At 41.5% G+C, this 20911-nt stretch overlaps 1 protein-coding gene across 2 annotated transcripts in view; it reads left to right on the forward strand.

The window, feature by feature from the left end:
- Window positions 1-1914: 1914 nt before the first annotated feature.
- The window catches only part of GRIK2 (glutamate ionotropic receptor kainate type subunit 2), a 356468-nt gene continuing 337471 nt past the window's right edge, over window positions 1915-20911 (forward strand). For both annotated transcript variants that reach the window (XM_072333341.1, XM_072333342.1), the window contains exons 1-2: window positions 1915-2064; window positions 7181-7583. In XM_072333341.1, coding sequence (XP_072189442.1) covers window positions 7469-7583 — 115 coding nt within the window. In that variant the 5' untranslated portion in view covers window positions 1915-2064; window positions 7181-7468. The remainder of the gene's footprint in view (window positions 2065-7180; window positions 7584-20911) is intronic.

The raw sequence follows: 20911 nt of genomic DNA on the forward strand, positions 1-20911 counted from the left end.
ATAGAATTGTTATCCAGGCAACAAGTGAAAAGATTCTGCATGAATGTAGTTTAGGTGAAATGATTACAGGAAGATATTACACATCCTACCCACAATATTAGACCTGAAATGCCCCATCCCTTCTCTTCTCCTGCCTTCCTTTCTCTCATCTCAGAAATACAATTTTGAGACCCATGTTCGTGTGTCTACCTGGTCTGAGAACTAGGGATAGTAACAGAGCAAAAGTGCTCCGTGACAAAAGGGGGATCGACCTCTAGCTTGCACAGAGTCGCTGCTTGAATAACACTTGTTTGCTCGTCAGATCTCACGCATTTCCCACCCTCCGCAGGTCGCAGAGATCCTGTAGCAGCTTCTGTGGCCATCCCCGTGATTCCTTTACCTCCTGCAGGTTCTCTCCAGCTCAGGTTTGCGGGGACTCCCCGCTGGGTTGCCCGCCGGCCCCACAAGCAGCAACCCACTCATTGCTAGCCACCTTCGCTCCCAGAGTGACATCGAGCTCTTCGCTTCGTCACCGCGTTTGTTTTTGACCAGAGTTATCTCTATTACGGCCTCAGGCAAATGAAGTGACTAATGAATTTTTTTGTCGGCCGCGGCAGCGCGCTGTTAGTAATTAAGGGCTGTGCTGCGGGGCCATTAAGCTGCAAGTCACAGCGGCCCGATCGCGGCGAACCCGGCGCGGTCTGTGCCGCCTGCGCTCGCCTCGACAATGGGATCATTGACTATTTATTTACTCCGCACAACAACTCTGCTGTTTACTTAATTATAGGAGCTTCTCAGTCACCAACCCCCACCTCTCGAGCGCTTTTCGAGCCCCTCCGCCCCCTATAGCCGCGGTTCCCTGCTGGATGCTCGAGCAGATGAAGCAGGGCAAAAAGCCTGAGCATCCTCTGGGGGTGCGATTGCGGGAATGGGCATTGGCCGTGAAGGAGAGGCGAGGGGACGGCAGATCGAACCTCGGGAAGGCAGTGGGGCGGGGATAGGCATAGGGGAATTCCTGCAGCGACCCAAGGCATGTCTGAGCCGGAAAACAAAATGGGAAGGAGAAAAGGGGAAATCGGACGGACGCCTGTGGAGCTGCGGGGGCGAGCGGGTCAGGGGGCGAGAGAACACTGGTAATCCTGCAGGGGGCTATGGAGGCTGCATTTTGCACTACGACTCGTTATCGACGCCCCCTTCCTCCCCCCTTTTCCTTTCCCTTCATCCCTCAGCGCTGTTACTAAGAAATGAATCGAGCGTGGAGGCCCCCGCTCTGCCTTCCCGACGCCGCGGGCTCTGGCTGGCTGCTACCTGCCCTCTCTCTCGACCCCACAGCCTTGCTGTCCCAGATCCTTTCGTTCTGGACAAGGTGGGGTAAATTGCTGGAGCTCTGTTCCTGCTAGTTCAAGGAGAAAGGAGGCTGGGGGGTGCAGGAGGGATTCACCGTGAGGATGATGTAGAGAAGCGGACGAGGGCACCCAGACATTTCCATCACCCCTGCGGCCACGGGGACAGGGAAGGGATTTCTGGGTGCTGTTGTGAGGGCGATGAAGTCCGACCCCTCATGTCGTCTTCATACATGCAAAATGGAATTGGGGACCCCGCTCAGGATCTCGGATTTCCCTTGATCTGAAAACGCGCTGTCCGCCGAGCTCGGCCCTTGGAGCGGTGGAGAGGGAGCTGGGAGCGGTTCTACTCAGCCTCCCGACCGTGAAACCCTGCCCGCTGCTGCTGCTGGCCCAGCAGCGCTCGGCTTTGCGGAGCCCGGAGCGGCGGCCGCGGAGGAAGCGGGTTTCTGCTCCTTTAAAGGGAGCTGTGCAGCTCTCCCAGAGGAAGGCGGGTCTCCTTCCCTCTTTTCCTCCCTCCCCCCCTCCCTCCTTCCCTCGCTCGCTCCTTCCCTCCTTTCCCTCCCCTTCCCCTCCCTCCTTCCCTCCCTCCCTCCCTCGCCCGCCGCTTGCTGCCGCCGTCAGTGGTGCCCGGCCGCCGGCTGCACCGCAGCCCGGGCATCCCCCGGCGTCCTGCCACCGCCCTTCCTCCCCCCTGCCTCCGCCTTCCTCTCCCTCCCCGCTTTCCCGCTCGCAGCTCAAGGTAGGACGATGTCCCGGGGTCTCCGGCTGCCCGGAGGGGCTGCATGCGAGTGAGGGGCAGCGGTGGGGTGGTGGTGGTGGCGGCGGGTGGGTCCCTGCGCTGTTGGGAGAGCTGCCTACCGCGCTGTCTCCCAGACAGGTGTCTCTGGGCAAAGTGGGCACTGAGCTGGCTGACACGGGCACCGCGAAGCTGGCCGGCTCCTGCCTCTGGGCTCTGTAGCCTTCCATTCTTCTCCATCCGCTTTCTCCTCACCTTACTGTGGGAAGTGGGGCCAGTGTCCGGGGTAGCGTACCCACCCGGTGCCCCCTGTCCGACTCCCTCAGCAGCCCCGAGCCGCCGGGCTGAAGGTGGCCGAACCCGGGGGTGTCCCCCCCGACTGGGGAAGGAGAGATGAGAAACGAGCCCTAACTTCACTCGAGTTGTGGGTGGACAACCCACAGACTGTTGGCTCTCCTTCCGAGAGGTCTCCTTCTGCCCCTGCCCCGGTGCCAACTGCCGGTGCAGCCATCCCACTTTTCGGCTGTCGGCAGTCCTGGCGCTGGTTTCCGAACAAATTCAGCATTCTCTGGGCGATCATCCATCGCTAACCCAGCCAGGGCGCTGACACTCTGTATGAAGCCAGAGACATTCCTGCCTACAGTGGCGGCACGACTGAGAGAGCTCTGTGCGCTCGGAAAAGGAATGGATACTTCATAATGACACCTCTCTTCGCGTTTCCCTTAGAAACTTTTAGTGGAGTAGAGCGTGGAAAACGTTATACATCCTTCCTCTCCTTCCAAAATCTTTCGCAGCTTCTGTAGCCACAAAGCAAACTGAAGGGGAGAAAGGCTGATCTGTAGATAATGTCATAAATGTTTGTTCTCGCTGCTAAAACCTGCTAGGAAAGTGCATTGCTGTGATACCCAAAAGTGCCTGAACAAGTTAATCAATTGCATACTCAGTTTGTTAATTAGAATGAACGTCTTTCTGCTAGCTGAAAATTAATTACCATCTTAAAATGTCATTAATTATCAGCGCAGCAGAAACTTGGTTGTAAATTTGGACTGAGCTAATAATAACACACAGAGGGGACCTATGGTTTTTATAGCTGGTGGGAGTGAAGTGCAAGTGGGCTGCGATGTGTTTTTCAATGCTACTATCAACAATCATTGGAATAACTCAGCTAACGTTTGAAAAGGAAGGACTGTTATTACTGCACTGTCAGCAAAGCTGCAACACTCATGCCTGGAGATCTGGAGGGGCTGGTCAGGTGTTGCGGTAAACTATGGCACTCCATACACCATACTGCAACAGCAGGGGGGACTGTGGTGGTATGTGAATCTGAAGCACTTGCAAAGATTTCCCGAAAAATATCCGAGAAAAACCTCTGGGAATCTTATGTTTTATACACACTAAATTTATATACATTGTTGTTGGGAGAGGACAAAACTGTAGTTTAAATGAATAAAAATAAAAATCTATCATCTGTTCTTAGAGACTTAGCTCTGACCTGAAAACGAAAGCCATTTCCTTTTAAAAATGATATGGTAAAACTATACATCCCAGTAGGTGGCAGCTAGCTGGAAGTGGATTAACTTTTATTATGATAACAGCACATGAAAATACGATCTGAAGGAAAAAAAAGTTCCTGATGTAATAAGGTAATCAAAATCACATCTCTCCTTTCTGAATGAAGCATTAGGCACGTAAGATCACCATTTATACCTGACACATAGTTGAAGAATTTAGTAGGCTTTTATCACTCAGAAAAGATGTAAAGGCCTTAGATGATCTATTCTCCTTCCCCTCCTGTAGCTGTAATACTTTTTTTTCACACCACCTTCACTAGGTCATTGTCCTTGTGTATTAAAAATATATTACTACCATTTCTACTATAGATGTCCAAAATGTAAAACAAATTAAAACATTTAACCAAGGAATTGTGGATTTCCCATTTGCTGATCACTGAAGCAAAGAGGACAGTTTCATAAAGACTTTAATCTGAGAAGTACTGCACTGCACTGAGGTGACAAGACCCCAAGAGACAAGACCAGCTTCTCCAGCTGAATATTTTATTAGGGATCTCCAACCTTTGAATTGTATGTCTTACAAGGAAGGAAATATGAAAGTACTTAAGAGCACTTTCCTATGACCATGTTGAAATTATTCTGGAGGGTGAACAAAAGGATCTTTGTAAAGGTTACTCCCTCTGTGAAGATGAAATGAAGCTGAAGTCCAATTTACAGAAAAGGAGTCTAGAGTAGTGTATTCTGATGCTTCGCTTGACTGCATGGACTGTAAATTGTCTTCAGACCCCAAATATTCCTCAAATTCTAAACGTATTATATCTTGCCGGATTTACTTTTTAATAAGGAAGTGATTTTCTTGAGAAGGCAGTTCTGGATTAAGCACGATCTCCCTTCAAAGTGGGAGTTGTGATTTGAGAGAAAGGAGAGGGAGTTAATGCTGAACATTAGGCAACGTGTGATGGCAGATAAGGAGAGCAATACTCCTGAACCCATAACATGTCATAAAGTAGCGAGCCAGCTAACATAAGCGAAGGTATAAGATGTGCTTCTAAAGAAGCCGATAACATATTTTAATTTCCTTTCCTTGTCGTGAAAGGATTGGAGGGAAAAAAGGTTCTCGGGCACCGGTAGGTCTTGCCGCGTAGGCGCCGCGGAGGGGCGCGGGCAGGGAGCGCTCTCCGCGGTGCTGAAAGTCGCCGAGCCGGCCGCGCCGGGCGCTGTCCGTGGTTCTGGAGCTGCTCCCGTTGGCAGAGGGAGGTCAGACCCATGAGTGCGGCCGAGGGTGTGATGAGGCTGCTGAGCATTTAATAACAAAGCAATGAATAGTAAGGTATTTTATGATTCTAGTTATTCTATAAACGCCTAGGTGATGTAGGACTTTTGTTGGGCTTGATTACAGCCACTTTTTTTTTTTTTTTTTTTTTTTTTAATAAGATTCATCAAAGTGGACAGTTTGTCCCAGGTCTGTCTTGTCAATTGTATTAAAGCTCTTAAGGAATATTATGCTTTCATAAATGCTTATCAAAACTAGTCTAAATTAAAAATTCACTTTGAGCAGGAAGCTATGTATGAGCGGTCAGAACTAAAAAGATGTCTAATGTCCTCTATTTCAGTAACATTGCTGGAAAGATAAGGAAGGAGATAAATGCTCACAGTGTTCAACAGTGTGAGTTTTATTTCTTCTTTAAATAAGACAAAAAATGAAAAAGTAGAAGAGGAAAAAAGTGGGATATAGCAAATACAAAAAAGAGCATCTCAGTCTGTGTATTTTTTCTCGGAGATATTCTAAGTGTGAACTGAAGGAGTCGCTAGATATCCTTGCTTTTAACACTAGGTGTTCTTTTTAAAGTGCTCCAGTAGTCAAACCGTCTGATTGAATTCCCTGCTAGACTGCAGAACTAGCCATTCATGATACTTATTTTTGACACTGCAGTTATGCCTCCATCTTAAAGAAAAAAAAAAATAATCAATGATGTTTAATAATCCCTTCACAGAACGTGCATTTATTTTCATCAGCATTTTACAGTGTTTTAAGTAAAAGCATGCTGAGGATACCAAAAGCCATAATGACAAGAAAGTTACTGTGAATTGCTGAAAATCCCAGGGATATAAAACACCAACATTCCAAGTAATAATTTAAATGCTACTGTTACTTATTTACATGTCCATGACACAGAGGCATCATTTAAAAACAAACCAGAACTTACCTTTGCCATGTTATTCTCCTGATAGATATCTCAGACTATTCTAATTTTCTTGGCATCATCAGTATTTAATTATGTAGAGTCACTTTTATTCTGTGTTCATCTGTATGTATGCGTGGGGGAAGTCTCTCAGTGATATTTTCTCTGGTAATAAAAGTCAGGGAGGGAGATAAAAGAGACAAAAGATATCTACATGCAGAATATAGAATAAAATGAGTTCATTTTCCTTGTGGGGTATCTAGGAATTGTCTTCTAATATTTTTAATAATGCTTAAGTATACTCAGCAAAAGCTTATCTTAGACTGCGAAGTCTGAAGGTCCTAGTTTCACCTGTTTTCATGGTTACAAGCACACAACTAATTGTATTCCAAAGGAAAGTCTCAACTGTTCTAGAGAGTGAGTTCTTTTGAACATCTGGCCATAAGACAAAAGTCCGTGGCTGCAGTTGCAGATATAAACTCGGTACACCTCTATCAGCGCTATTGTTCCCATTGAGAACGGCAAACTGACACATACCATTCAGTACAAGGAGGAACAGCAATACTGTGAAAGGAATGCTGTGCCTGAAAAAAGAGTGACAAAACAGAATGCATAATAGAAAACCACAAGTTACTGTTTAGAGCAAAACTGAAATACAAGACTGTGCATTCGACAAAGCAGTTCTATTGCTACCAGTTCCTTTTTACCTTGCAAAAGCAGGCTGGTACTGTGTAACCACTGGATCCGAGGCAAGTTCCGAAGGACATGCAGCAGGCAAACTATCATATTTTCCCCTATTCAAGCATTAATGTGAGTAGAAGTCAGTAAATGTAAATATCATGATCTTTTTTTAGCCTTAACGTTACTTTGACAACATGCATGATTTTATCTTCAGCATTCTCTTTCTCAGCTCTAAAGCTAAGTGATTTCGAGCCAGCCAGTCAGCTATTAAAATGCGTGAATTGATTTTTATAAAACAGATTCCCTTCTGTCCTATAGCCCTTTCTTCCACCCCCGCCCCCGGCACAGACACTTATAGCTATTGTTCAGAACAACTGAGAGACTAATAACAATTAGAAAGCTGTAAATAAAACCGAGCTGTTTTTTTTTTTTTTTTTTTTTTTTTTTTTTTTTTTTTTTTTTTTTTTTTTTCCTCCGACAACGCTAGGCGATCAGATCTGTTGCATAATAGAAATCAGGAAGGCTGTCTGGCAGGCAACCTTAAGAAGAGAGGAGCTATCTCAATTTCTCTCACTTAATCTTGGCTTCGCGTCAGAAGCTGTGCAGCAGTGCAGTAGAATGGGAGCACGGCAAAAGCTTCGCCAGTGAAACGGCTGGTGCTCATTGACTCTCGCTATGTGGCGATACCTCAGCGATTTCTCGAGCTGGATTACCTATTGATTTTCCTCCTTTCTTGCCTCTCAGGTTTACTTGGCTGGACGTCGTGTGTGTTTGGATTTCTCAAGGATTCTCCCCCGACTAACATGGATGTCCCACCATTCCTTGCAGTTGAAGGTTGCTCCTTGGCGCAGTGAATGAAGAACATGCAGGGATTGCTAATGGGTTTGGGAAGCGTAGACTCTCTCCTCTCTGTGACCATGCCGTGATCGTGTCTGAGGGCCATCAGTTTACTTATCCTCATTCTCACCTTACCGAGAAATCTGACGGCTTAGAAGGGGGAAGTAAGGCTGCGCGTGTGTGCATAGAAACATCATGAAGATTATTTCCCCTATTCTAACTAATCCAGTCTTGAGATGCACCATTAGACTCCTTCTTTGCTTACTGTGGATTGGATATTCTCAAGGAACCACACATGTATTAAGATTTGGTAAGATTTCTCGACACTTTTTCATTGTGCGTTTCAGCCCGAATGCGATTTACGTAGGATTGACTCCTAAGGGGGTGTTGGGGGACAGCTGGGACGTGCTATCGGAGTCGAGCACCGAAGTCTCTGTGTATTTTGCATCCGGAGGCATGAATTGCTGTGTGTTTTTTCTGACGCTGCAGCTCATTGTAGCCGTAGTAACGGCACGATGATGATAATTATAATAACAATAGAGAGAAAAATGACTGGCAAACGCTTATGCCTTAAGGGGTTGCGGAGCTCGCGTGGCTCCCTCGTAATGTACCTTATTTTGTTTCCATAGTAGTGGAAATCAGAGTGCTTCATCAGTTAAAACCTGTCAAGTAGTTGTTAAGTTTCGGCCGCCCGCCCGCCTCTGATCCATCTGAGCGGATGTCGCACGGGCGCGACGCTGTCATCCGTCAGCTCGGAGCTAGACTCCCACTCACTTGCCTCTTCTCTGGCGTTTAGGGTTAGAGATGGTTTGTGCTTTGTTCCACGCTTGCTAAAGAATCATTGCGTTATGCTACGAAAATAAGGCTGTTCATCGTGAGAAAAGTTGCATGAGTTCCAGCACCTCCCTCCTCAACAAAAAGAGAGAACAAAGATCATAGATCAGAATGAGATTTCAAATAACGTAGAAAGTTTAAAGACTATCTCGTCTGGACCATGAAAATAACCTCAGCTCACTGACTTTGCGCACTTTTGTGTATATGTGCATAAGAAAACAAGCGAGGGAGACGTTCTGGCCACCATGCCTGCTCTGTCAAAGTTTTGCAGTAGGCAGGAATAGGACGAAATCCCTTCGTGATCACTTCGTGAAAGTGAGGAAGTGAACCTCACTTCCGAGTCGAGGTGTGCGGGCTGGGAGGGTTGTGGTCCCGGCAGAGTGGGCGAATCGCCAGGGAGTGGAGGATAGCGCAGCCCGAAAGTTGCACCCCCGGGCAGGCGGCACCCTCTGTGCCTCTCACCCTCACACCGACTGCTGGGAGCTGCCAGCAGCCTATGCATCTCTTCCCGTGGGGCTCTGAAAGCTTCTCGTCTTCTCCCGGGAGTAGTGTCTTGGTGTGTTTCTAATTTTGCTTAAATTCCCCTACGCGCTCACTTTTATTTGGAGGGGAAGGTTAGTAATGATTAAAAAGTCACCAGCCTGCTACTGATCTCGTGTGCTGAATTCGTAGTAGCTTTTATTTTCTGCTTCCATCTGGTCTAAAGGTGGTGCTTAAGGCATGTTGCTCTTAGCAACCGTCTTGAGGAATGCTTGTTTCTTTGGACATGGCTAAGCGAGTCTGTATATCATTGCCAGGCTGATTTTGCATTCAGTCTGCTCCATAATCATGTTTGTGAAATTAGCACTGGGGCTGTGTGATGTGGCACAGTCCAGTTTGGGTGAACTGGGATTTGTAACTGGCGCCGAAGGTTGGACCTTTGAATTATTTCAAGAATAGCTGTGTATGTAAACATTCATCTTCCTGTCCATATTATCACCAAGAGGTGAGTTTTCCTCCTTTAGCTTAGCATCCTCTCTGAACTGGTAATCCAGACTACCTACAGAGCTACCCTGCTGAACAGCGTTTGGGAAAGACTTGAACAATAAGGAATCCTGAGACGAGGTGGTAGAGTGGGACTCTGCCACCCAGAGCAACCATGGTCCCACATGCACTTATTTTTCTAGGCTAATTTCCCTTCCACACTGCCCTTGGGTCACACATTTGGGCAATGGGGTGCGCTCACTCCATTGTTTGTAGCAGTGATGACTGAGTCTGCTTCAAGAGCACAGAATGATTTTTCTGGTCTTTAAATTGTCACCAACCCAACTGTAAGGCTTTGAAGCTGGGCCTGTTGCATGTTGCCTCTGTAAAGAGTCTGGACTGAGCCTGGTCCAGGTGTGCAGTGACTCTGTGACTGTGAAAGATGTCTAGCTCCTTCTCCAGGGGTGACAGCTCTGTGCGGGGCATGATGGGGAGGAGGGAAGACCTTTGTTTATTTCTTGAGAGGAAAATTTCTCTCCGTCCCCATCTCCTCTGAGTGTCCTTGAGAACAAGGGCCGGGATACCCATCTCTGGCCACGGACTACTCCCTGAACAGCGAGCGAGAGCTGAGGAGTTCCCTGCAGAAGGCAGCCTGCCAGCCCCCTCTCTTCTTCCTCAGCCAGCAGTGCTATGGCAACAGGGGAGATCTTGGAGCCTGCCAGAGCCCCAGCCCACTCATTCCTCCTGTGCAAATTAACCATCATAGATTCGCATTGTCCTTCCCACGGCTTCTGTCATTGTTGGGACTAGCCAGAATGTCCTTTCTCTCTCTCAAGCTATCTTTTAGCAACCACACAGAGAGCTGGAGCCACCTGGATTGGCTGTTGAAGAGGCAGAGGTTTGCTTCTGCCTGTGCTTCATGAAGCAGGCACAGGGAGAGGCCATGCGATGTCTCTGTTCGCACTCAGCCCACTGCCTGCTGCTGCGGGAGTGGGGCAGCCAGGTGTGCAGGCATTGCACCAGCCTCACTGAAGTGAGGCTCTGCTTCATGCAGCATGTGTATATAGCTTCCATCTGCTGCTCCTGAATAGCTTCCCACAGGCAAGCCCTGGAAAAACATAAGGTTTGTGCCCACCATAGCCAAGGGTTTCTAACGGGAGCTAAAACAATTGCTCAATTAAACTTAAACCTGAGCCACTGCTATGGGTGTCAGGCCAGGTCCCAGCCTGGGGAAGGAGAAGAGCAACTGCCTGATATTTGTGTCTCTTCTCTGCTGAGTGTGATGAAAACTTTTTCCTTATAACTTGGAACCTTTACAGAAGCCCGAATCTGTGACCGACGGCAGATCCACTCCATTATCGGGGACCACCTTTCATAGTTCTCTGATCCCGTGCCTCTTTGCTGTGGCGAAACAGACCCAGGGCAGCAGCTCCCAAGGAACACCAAGTAACGGAGCCAAGCCGAGCCGGGCCGAGTTGCTCCCGAGCCCCATTGTCGCCGGGTCCCGCAAGCCCCCTCGCTTCTGTCTTTCCCCCCTCGGGGCACGCCGGCAGTTGTACGGCTGAATGAGCGAGCCATTACGAGCTGTTAACTACCAGTAACTCTCCACCTGAGTTCACACAAACCTATTTCTTCTCGCCCAAGGCAGTAAGAGGCCGGGCTGCTTAAAACCCCCCTTTTCTTCCCTGTTCCTATGCGGTGCTCTTTGAACTCCACAGTACTCTAAAACATTCCTCTTTATTTAAATTGCCCCTTTCGGGCCTTGTCTCTGTTGCTGAGAGCAATGCGGAACAGAACCCCGTTCGCCTTTCCCACTGCAAAGGTTGGTGAGCGGGACGTGAAAGCGGTTTGGCCCTAATTCCCTCTCAAGTTACTTAGGTGAAAATGTGTGAAAGATCGAGGATACTCCCCAGGGAGCTCGCAAACCCAATAAGACTTTACCCACTTTGTGGAGGATGTAAAGAAAATTAAAGGTCCATGGTCTAACCTCTCTGCTAGTTTGGTGTTGCGGTTGTCTGCAGTAAAAGCTGGCTTCAGGCAGATGGGAAAGGGGTGTGGGTGTTGTGGGATGGAATGCATCTTGAAAAAGAAGTGTGTGTGTGTGTGTGTTCGGGGGGTGGGGTGGAGGGACAGAGTTTAAAAGCAAAAGGAAGCTGAGATGAAAGAGGTGGATTAGTTTTTAAGGAAAGATGGTTTTGTATTCTTCCAGGAATAATTTCTTACTTTTTTTCTTTTTCTTTTTTTCTTTTTTTTTTTTTTCTTTCTTTCTGGAGAAGAAGAAAAAACAAAACCAACACATCAAACCATTGCAAAAACTAGCACTTTCCCCACGTCCTTCGTAAAGCAAAACAATAAGAGCAGTTGCAAAATAGAGCTGTGTATGGTCGATAGCGTAATCTGTGGGTCTGAAAAGAAAAAATGGAACAACTCGGCTCCACTGCGGGATCTTAGGAGAATTACTCTGCACTAGAGAATTCTCTTGTGAAAGTGCGGCACAGGTTTCATCTGCCGTACTACTTAACTGAGCCCTCTGCTCAAAAGGCATTCCACACAGGAATGTTTTTACAATGGGGCTCGGCAAAACCAGCCGGGAGGCTGCACTATTGTCTTCACTGCCTGTGCAGTTGTCAATGGGGGCTGACCCATACGTTTCTAAGATTGAAGTGACCATTCTTATCAGATGGCTGTTAGACACAGTAAAGACATGGAAGAGCAGGGAGAGTTGGCTTTGTGAAAAAGGCTATGATAACAGAGCTCAGATAAGAAATGCCTGCTGAGTAAGGTAGAGTTTTACTAGAACCGTCTTTCTTTCATATTTTACACTCACACTTTTCTAACGGAAGGGCGTAAGCTTTCTGCATGAATTTAAATGGCCGAACATACAGAGCTGACTTTGATCAGGAAGTGCTTTGCCTTCAGAACGAGAATGTGATCAGAATCTTCAAAGCAAACACTTGTAGTAGCCCTCAGAGGTCCGTGGGTTGGTAATTCCAGTATATACAGCCAATGAAAAATTTTCTGCCAAGGACAAGAAGCTTTAAATAAGCGTTAACATCCACATGGAGAAGAGTTCAAAATCAGTCTTACAAACAGCAGCAGAAATCTTTGAAAGAGGAATAAGGTTAAGAGCCTCGGGAAGGCAGCAAGAAGGTGAGAAGCATTGTTATTGACTGCTCTAGATTAAACGGCACAGAGGAAGATTTCAATTTGATAACGTCACAGCCCTTCCTGTTTTTCTTTGCTACTTCTGCTGACAATTTGGTAAGGTAATTAAATTGGCTGATTGAAGTCACAGTGGTCATGGAGCGATAAAGACCATTTGGATTTAATGGAATTTAGAAACAACAGTGCGCTGCACACAACTCTTACAGAACGAGAATTTTAATGACTCATTCAGGGCGCTGACTACATGGAACGTCCTGGACGAGTTTAATTGAAAGGGCAAAGCAGATTAGCTGTATACAGTCTTTATTGCACTAGATAGGGGAATTAGAGTTATCCCTTTAAAAGACTCATTATTGCATTATCAAGATTTAATGTAGGTTAAGAAAGCTTTCATCCGTGTGGGCTGTCTGGAATATCCCCAGATTCTTTCAACTGGTGTTTGGAACACCAACTGCTTTGTAAAAGGATTTTCACACAATTGTCTGATAGATTAGGTGGTGAGACGTATAACTCACTTCATTCTGACTGCTACCTGGCTTTTGAAGTGATGCAAAGTTCAAGTAATACATTCCATTTGAATGTGGTCGACGAAGGGAATGGTATCTGTCCCTGGAGATAAGAAACCAGAGAAAAAGAGATTTGCCAGCATTTTCTGGACTCAAATATTAGATAATTTTATTTATTTATTTTATACAATGGAAAATCCACTTGCTTTAGAAAAAAAATTAAACCAAATATTTTCTAGTTGTTGCAAAATAATTGCAAATCTTTGTCCCTAACTTAATTTATTTACATTTTTATTTTCTTCCCTTAGTTTTAAACTTCATTGACTCCGATCTCTTCCAGTGGAGCAATTACTAGAAGTTCTGTCAATAATTCAAAAGCGAAACTAGAAAGTGCCTTATTTCCATACTCCTCAATCTGCAAGGCAAATTAATGTTTCCTGAATAAGCTTTTTATAATGTTAGGCAGTAATGTATGTTGGAAGATTAGATTAAACAATATGATAACATAGTATCATTGTGCAGTCGCATCTCAATTGAAATACGGAGGATCAAAGGTCACTATCATATTAATACTTACAATTTTGTGCTTTTTTTGGCTTCTTTATTCTTCAGTAATAACAGTCTTAGGTTTATGTAGTGCCTTCAATTTAAACAGCTAAAGCTTTCAGTAAAGCAAAGAAAACAGAACAAGCATGTAATGATCATTATTTCAATTACTGGAGCTCAGCCAGCTCTGGATAAACTAGGCAGTATTGTAATACTATGTAAAACACAAAACAGAAGTTCAAAAAGTGTATTCTTAATTTCATTAAAAGGTAAGTCTCAATTAAAACCACAAACCTTTTTTTTTGTGTGGAATAAAAAATTAGAGTTGACCCGTAGATGTGATACTGACCCACAGATGTGGTGCTTAAGACTGCTCTTTTTACATCTGCTGCAAATATCTTCAAGTGATTTGTATCAGCCTGGATTTAGACTTCCTTGGAAGTTATTATTGAATAATGTTTCTAAAGTGCTATTGAAATAGAATATGATCTCATATAGGATCATATTTGGTAGTTATGCTTATCTAACTTTCAAACAAAGTAAGCATTCTTAGGTTATATATTTCTGAAGTGTTTCCACTTCTAGGTCTTTTTGCTTGGGCAAAATTTGTTTGAAGTATACCTATGTTGTAGCCTTTGAATAAAAATGTTCATCTGTAGAGGATAACATTTTGTCATTAACATGTCAGAAGGTTAATTCAGAGGCCTTACAGAATTTTATGTTTTGTATTTGGGGAAATGCATTTATTCATGTTTGGTAGAAGTCTATTTTATTATATTTGTGTTTACATTCCTAAACTCTTTTAAAATTTGATCTTCAATAAAATAGTTATCTGGATTTAAAAGTCAGCTAATAGAAGGATATTGAAGATTTCTGCTGGTATTTCAGTATGAAAAGGTCCCTGATTGTCAGTTACTAACTCTTGCACAGTAGACTCTATAACACTGATGGAAAAACAGCTCAGGGAGAGCTTAGTATGATTGCAGGAGCTGTTGTTCAGGTGGTTTAATGAATTTTCTAATTCACTGCAGGCTGAATATCTTTAACAAAAGAACAAGTTAATACTTGAATGCATGTCTCCTATATTTCTCCGTTGTATAAATAATCAAAATAGTCCATCTGAATTCAAAAGGTGTAGCTAAATCTAGTAGCTAAATGATCCATGCTGTATTTTAAATTGGATGAGTGGAAAAGGTAATGTTTTATCATTATGAGGACCAAACATTTTTAAAGTTTTTTTTTTTTTTTTTTTTTCTTATAATGTGATTTCTTCATTCCTCCCTTTTTTTGTAGGCCAAAGGTTTTATAGGCACCGTGTAAACCTAGTCAGAAAGGGAATGTTAATGAAATCTTCCTGTTCATTCTTGGAAAGTCTTGGCTTTCCAAACTTTGTGGTAAACTGAGTAAAATTTAAAAATGGAGGACACATCTCTACGTAAAACTTGCTATAAGCGTGGTTTAAACCAGGTTTTAGGTCTCCTTTCCAGCATTTGGAGTTTGAAAGATTAAACTAGGTTGACTTAGAGTGGACAATACTTACGTTGCAAATGTTAGCCTGGATGATCCCCGCCATTCCTGGCATTGGCCATCTGGAGGAAATAAAGGAAATTAGCAGGATTTTCTTGTCATGTGCTGAATTTAAAGTAGAAATTTAACATAGCAAGATAAATTTGTCAATGAGTCAACATCTTGTTCGTGATGTTAAAATTAAAATAAAACAGTGAAACAGAATTCTCACTAGTTCTTCTAAACACTCACCAGAGAATGAATGATGTTTGTTTTCACAATAGGTAATTACAACCAGATCCATACATAAGGATTTGTTTGTGAATACTTGTTTTTATTTAACTGATTACTGAAGTTTATTGAGTAAATTTTATCAAGCTTGATTTTAAAGATGCAGAACTACTTCAGCTTTGGAAGAGCTTGTCATCTTCATGTTTAGATTACTCTGTATCTCAAGTAAAATATTTCAAATTAAGTGTTCTATTTCCCTGAATACAAAAATAGCTATTACTTTAAAGTGTTTTTTTTTTTTTTTTTTTTTTTTTTTTGTGAGGTAACTAAGACTGAATATAAAACATTTTTATGAAAATGCTCATTCATGTGCATATGCCTTCCTACTAGGTAATAATCAGGGTGTATTTATTAAGGATTGCTTTATAATCTAATATTTTTGCTTTTGTCCTTCTTCAGAAGCTAAATATACACCAGTTATATCAACTAATGAGCTAAATATGTATCAGCTGTATAAATCAGCTCATATTTATGCTAATATTTAAAAATTACAGAATTAGGCTACTACTTGCAGAGCACTCAATAATAATAAAATAATAAGAAACAATAGTAACTAAGATACATTTGCATGAAATGCTTGAGTCTCACATCTCACCATGGTAAACTGTTTTATCATCCTTTTTTTTAACATGTAATCAACTATTTGAAGTCCTTTCTTAACAGTTCTTGTTGGAAAGCTGTGAAGAAGGTAGGGTTTTTTGGGCAGAGACAGATCTTTTATTTCTGCCTGTGTTTCCTGTGTCAGTACTTGATCATGAGTCAATATCAACTTATTAAATTGTCAGAAAAATGCATCCTTTGGCATTGTGAAGTGGATTTAAATTGTATGTCTTTATATCATTCTGGATAATAAATCTCTGTATACTCAGCTAAATTTCTTATAGGCTAGCTATTTGCAACTACATTTCATGGGTCACATATTGAAATAAGATAACTTTTAGTGTACTTTAAGTGTAATGTTTTCTAACTTTCTTAGAATGGCCTGGGTTGAAAAGGACCATAGTGATCATCTCATTTCAGCCCCCCTTGCTATATGCAGGGTCACCGAGCACCAGACCAGACTGCCCATAGCCACATGTAGCCTGGCCTTGAATGCCTCCAGGGCTGGGGCATCCACAACCACCTTGGGAAGCCTGTTCCTGTGTATCACCACCTTCTGTGTGAAAAACTTTTTCCTAATATCTAACCTAAATCTTCCCTGTCTCAGTTTAAAGCCATTCCCCCTTGTCCTATCGCTATTCACCCTTGCAAACAGTAATTCCCCCTCCTGTTTAAATGCTCCCTTCAAGTACTGGAAGTTCACAATGAAGTCTTCCTTCAGCCTTCTCTTCTCCAGGCTAAACAAGCCCAGTTCGCTCAACCTTTTGTCATAAACTAAGGTCAGTGACTTACATTAGTACAAGAGAAACGAGAGTCATGTATAAGTTGTTAAATGCTTTTCAGAGAAAAAGTATTTTAGATTATTCTAGTACTAAAGCTCAATTATGTTAATATCCATATAAATTTGTCTGTATATTATGTTTATTTACTGCTTTGGATGAATTTGTGATAGAGTATTTTTACTAAGATGCATGATAAGATCCAAAGCTATGTTAAATGATGCAGTACTCTTTAAGTCATGACATTTGTGCTATATATTAGCATATTTAAGTCATGACATTTGTGCTATATATTAGCATATTTAAGTCATGACATTTGTGCTATATATTAGATATTGTGGTCCGGTACTAGCAATACAACTTGATTTGCTGTTCAGATATTGCAAAACAATCCAAAATGTTGTGCTGTGTACAAGTATGCACAGCTAATAATAAAGACCATGAAGATGACATGGTTAGTAAAAAGTGAATTTTAAAGAAAAAAAATTGTTGTTATTCAGCAACACTTAACGTACAAGGCAGAAAATCTTTAAAATATATTTCATGTTACCTATTCATTAAGGAATTAGATATAAAGGTACATTAGAGAAATTAAAATTATACAGAGTACTTAAAATTAGGAAAATTAATTTGTTCTTCAAATGCTGCATCATAGTCATTTTTTATTTTGTTTGTTAACTGGCACATTTATGTTCACTTTGCTATACACATTTCACTCATTTCAGTAACTGCAAGTTTTTAATAAAATACATACAGAACCTCAAAGACATTATTGGCCTGCATTCAAGTATTACACACAAAATTCGTTATTCTTGCATCACATTATGTCGCTTAACAAAGATCAATATTAGTACTCAAAGCTAGGAAATCTAATTTGTAGAGTTATTGCTTATTTGATTTTTACTCTAAAACACTATTTACAGTTCTCATGACTTACTATACTTACAAAGTTTCCTGTACCCTTATGAATATGTTTTTCATTCAAATTGAAAGATTTTTCTAAGCGATTCATACATATATTTTTAAATCTAGAGTTTCTGTTGCTACATGGCACTCATGTTGTAAATCTTTCTAGTCCATGTAAGAGTTAACTTTAGATATTTCACTCTTTGAAATTGGTATTTGCAAAGAAAGGTGTGCAAAACATAGGGCCATTCACTAGTCAGATCTAATATGATGTAAATATGGATTTATTCTTTCTTTGAAGGTGATATGTTTAGTACTGAGGGAGTATGTCTTGCTGATTTTCGAGAGCTGTGCTTTTGTGTCAGTCCATTTACAGAGAAGTGTGATTTTTGGCTGGCAGTTTTTCAGTGCTTGACTTTGTAACTTGAATGATGAGCTATTTTAAATGCTACACGGTTGTGTCCTCAGATATCCCTGATTACACTATTTTCTCCTATTTTCTCTCTCTCCCTCCCTCCCAGTGTCCTTTGCTCTCTATGTACATAAAATATATAGGAAGCATGGAGGTAGTTTGAGAATAACAAAGCAGTTGTATTAAAAAGCCAGAAGAGTTGAATATGCAGCATATAGAAAGGAGCTTAGTGTAGTTAATGAAACAACAACAACAAAAAAACACTGAAACATGGTTTACAAACAAATAAACTACATAATGATGCAAATAGTAGATTTTTTCTTTCTGTTCATTCAAAATTAAATGTAAATATATTACTTGGTAAATTGATCCAGTAACTCCAAAAGGAAAATATGAGACTATTTTTTGAAGGCTAGGAATTTATTTTTAATTTAGAATTTACAAATCACTTTGCTCATTATTGGATGTCTAGCATTATGATTACATGAAGTGCAGAAGTATAATTCAATATTCTATTTGTGCTCAGATTTGATCTTCTCTTAGTTGTAAAGGAAACATACTTGGACATAGGAAGTGGCAAGCAGTGTGCATACCACATTTGTAAGCAGCTGATGGAAGAAAATAGGAATTTAGGAAAGATACATGTGACTTCCTTTAAGCACTGCTGTATGTATTTGTTTGGATGTCCTTGAGAAGAAAAAGCCATAAAATGTGTTATTAAGGCTTATCTTTTTAGACTTCAGCAGACTCTATCATTCACAATATTCAACATGCCTGCAGAAATTTACTTCATGGCTGTGATATGGCTATAAATAAATAAAATATACTATAATAAATAAAAATATACCGAAAAATACATTAAGTCAGATTTCCTAACATCTTTTTTAATCAGAAAAAAATAAAATAAAATAAAAAATCACATTTCAAGATCAAATCAGAGTTAGCTAGTCACAACATCTTCAGTGATATATTTGTGACATTTTGTGTCTAGACATTGGATGTCTTTGGCATTGCATTTGTTGAAACCTAAGGTAAGAATATACCATATTCTTGTACGAACACAATTTGTATTGCTTTCCTGAGCATTCCACTCTTTTCATTAGTGAGAAGGTGCTTGAATTGCGTACAAATGTTGCATCTTGCTCTTTGGTGGAGCAAGGATCTCACAGGAGATCTGCCCACATGGATTTCTTTTGACTGCTGATATACAATTCATTAGAAATTTGCAGTGAATGCTTTTGGGATTCTCTTTTTTCCCAGCTACTACAGACCTTTCCAAAAATCATTTTATTTTGTGGTTTCACTGTGTTCTGGCTTCTCATTCACCAAAACCCATCTGTCAGTTATAAATACAGAAAACTAAAAGCTGTTTATCATCTGCTCCTCTTCAGATATATATTTGCAAAAGTAAACATCAACATTTTCACTATTCCATGTTAATAGATCATTTAACTTTTGATGGTAGCCCCCCTTATTTTTAGTAGTTGTTTTGGAGCAACGGTATATTTGTGAATTTAACAAAAGAACTGTGAATGTATGCACATACATACATTTTCCTGTGATGGTTGCCCAAATGTAGGGGAGAAAAAAAAAAAAAAAAAAAAAGAAAAAAAAGAAAAGTTGAATTTCTTCTTTGCTGGAGTTGTTTAACAAGAAGTGGGAGAATTGCCTGAGGGTACATCAGGGGTCTTTGATGAAAGGGCTGATGAGGACTATCCATCTGCTTTGTGACAAGTAGTGTGAGCATGGGATAGCAAGGGGCTGTGAAGGTGGCAGAAACTATTCTCACATGGTGTTATCTTTGTGAACATTTTTAAAGTGCTTGTGAAAACAAACAAACAAAAAAAAAATCATGAGGAAAGTCATGAGATTCAGCAAAAAAAATGCACAGTCAAGCATATTCATGAAGTTAAGAAAGAAAGAAAGAAAGAAAAAAAAAAAAAAAGAAGAACAGTTTAGAATATGTTACCCTAACAAAAAAAGAGCTAAATTCTGTGAATGAAACTACGGACATATTTATGCACTCAACACCACCACCATCCAGCCCCAGCTGTATTGAATTTGGAAAAGATGCTTGCTATCACATCAACTTGATTTTAGCATGGAACAATAGCATTAGCAGATTCTTCCTTCAGTGTGAATCTGCCTCTGCAGTAGAACCAGTGACCTGCCTCCACTTTTGTTTTAAGAGGAAATGCTTGTGCTAGTATTGGCAGGTGTAACTAGAAGTATTGTAAATCAGAAGATCATATTAAAGTTGATTTCTACTGAGCTTGGCAGCCTACAACTACAACACTACAATTAACCTTCAGGCAGTTTTTCTGGCTTCCACTGTACCAAACTATGATATGTTGATGACCAGCACACAGTTCTTTGTTGGGCTTAACTGCCCAACACCGGAAACACCTGAAGAGACAGAAGTTCTTCATTATTGCCATATCTAGCTAGGTACAATATCCACTAAAGCTAACCCATGTGAATAAATTTAAAAGTATTGTAAATAGTGGGAAAGTCAGAGGGGATTTTATTACCCTGATTCACCCTGTTGAACCATTGTTTTTAAAGACAAGAAGCAGAAGAAAATGACTAAAAATTAGCTTACATATTAGAGTTCATTTACTCTGAAGCTGAAATCATCCATGGAAGATCATGTTGTCTACCCTGGCAGAAAATAAAACTAAAAACCAGAAAATATTGGCTTTTCTGTCATCCTGAGGATAGATAGTAGAATGAGAGGAAAAATGAAAGACACTAGTCTGAATGTTCATGAAATATTTTGCAGCTAGAAAAGACTGAACTGGTGAACAAAAGGATTTTCTGTCAGGGCTGGCAAAGGAAATGAATACACTGAGATTTTCAGATGTGCATTAAGAATTCTAAGACATATTACCCTTTGTGTAATATTTTATGTTTGCAGTGTAATTCACCTAGAACTGTAAAGGCTATAGTTTTTTTTTGGTTTTTTTTTAATATATTCTTTGGAGATGTATTGCTTTTCAGCAGAATTTAAGACTTTTAGACACTCATTTATATTGATTTACCTCACAAGGCAAGCAATTTTGCAGATGAAGTGCATTTCAGAACTAGAACTAACATTAAAACTTATATGAAATATGCAAAATTTGTTTTT

This window comes from Excalfactoria chinensis, chromosome 3, assembly GCF_039878825.1.
Source record: "Excalfactoria chinensis isolate bCotChi1 chromosome 3, bCotChi1.hap2, whole genome shotgun sequence".
Taxonomy (NCBI): domain Eukaryota; kingdom Metazoa; phylum Chordata; class Aves; order Galliformes; family Phasianidae; genus Excalfactoria; species Excalfactoria chinensis.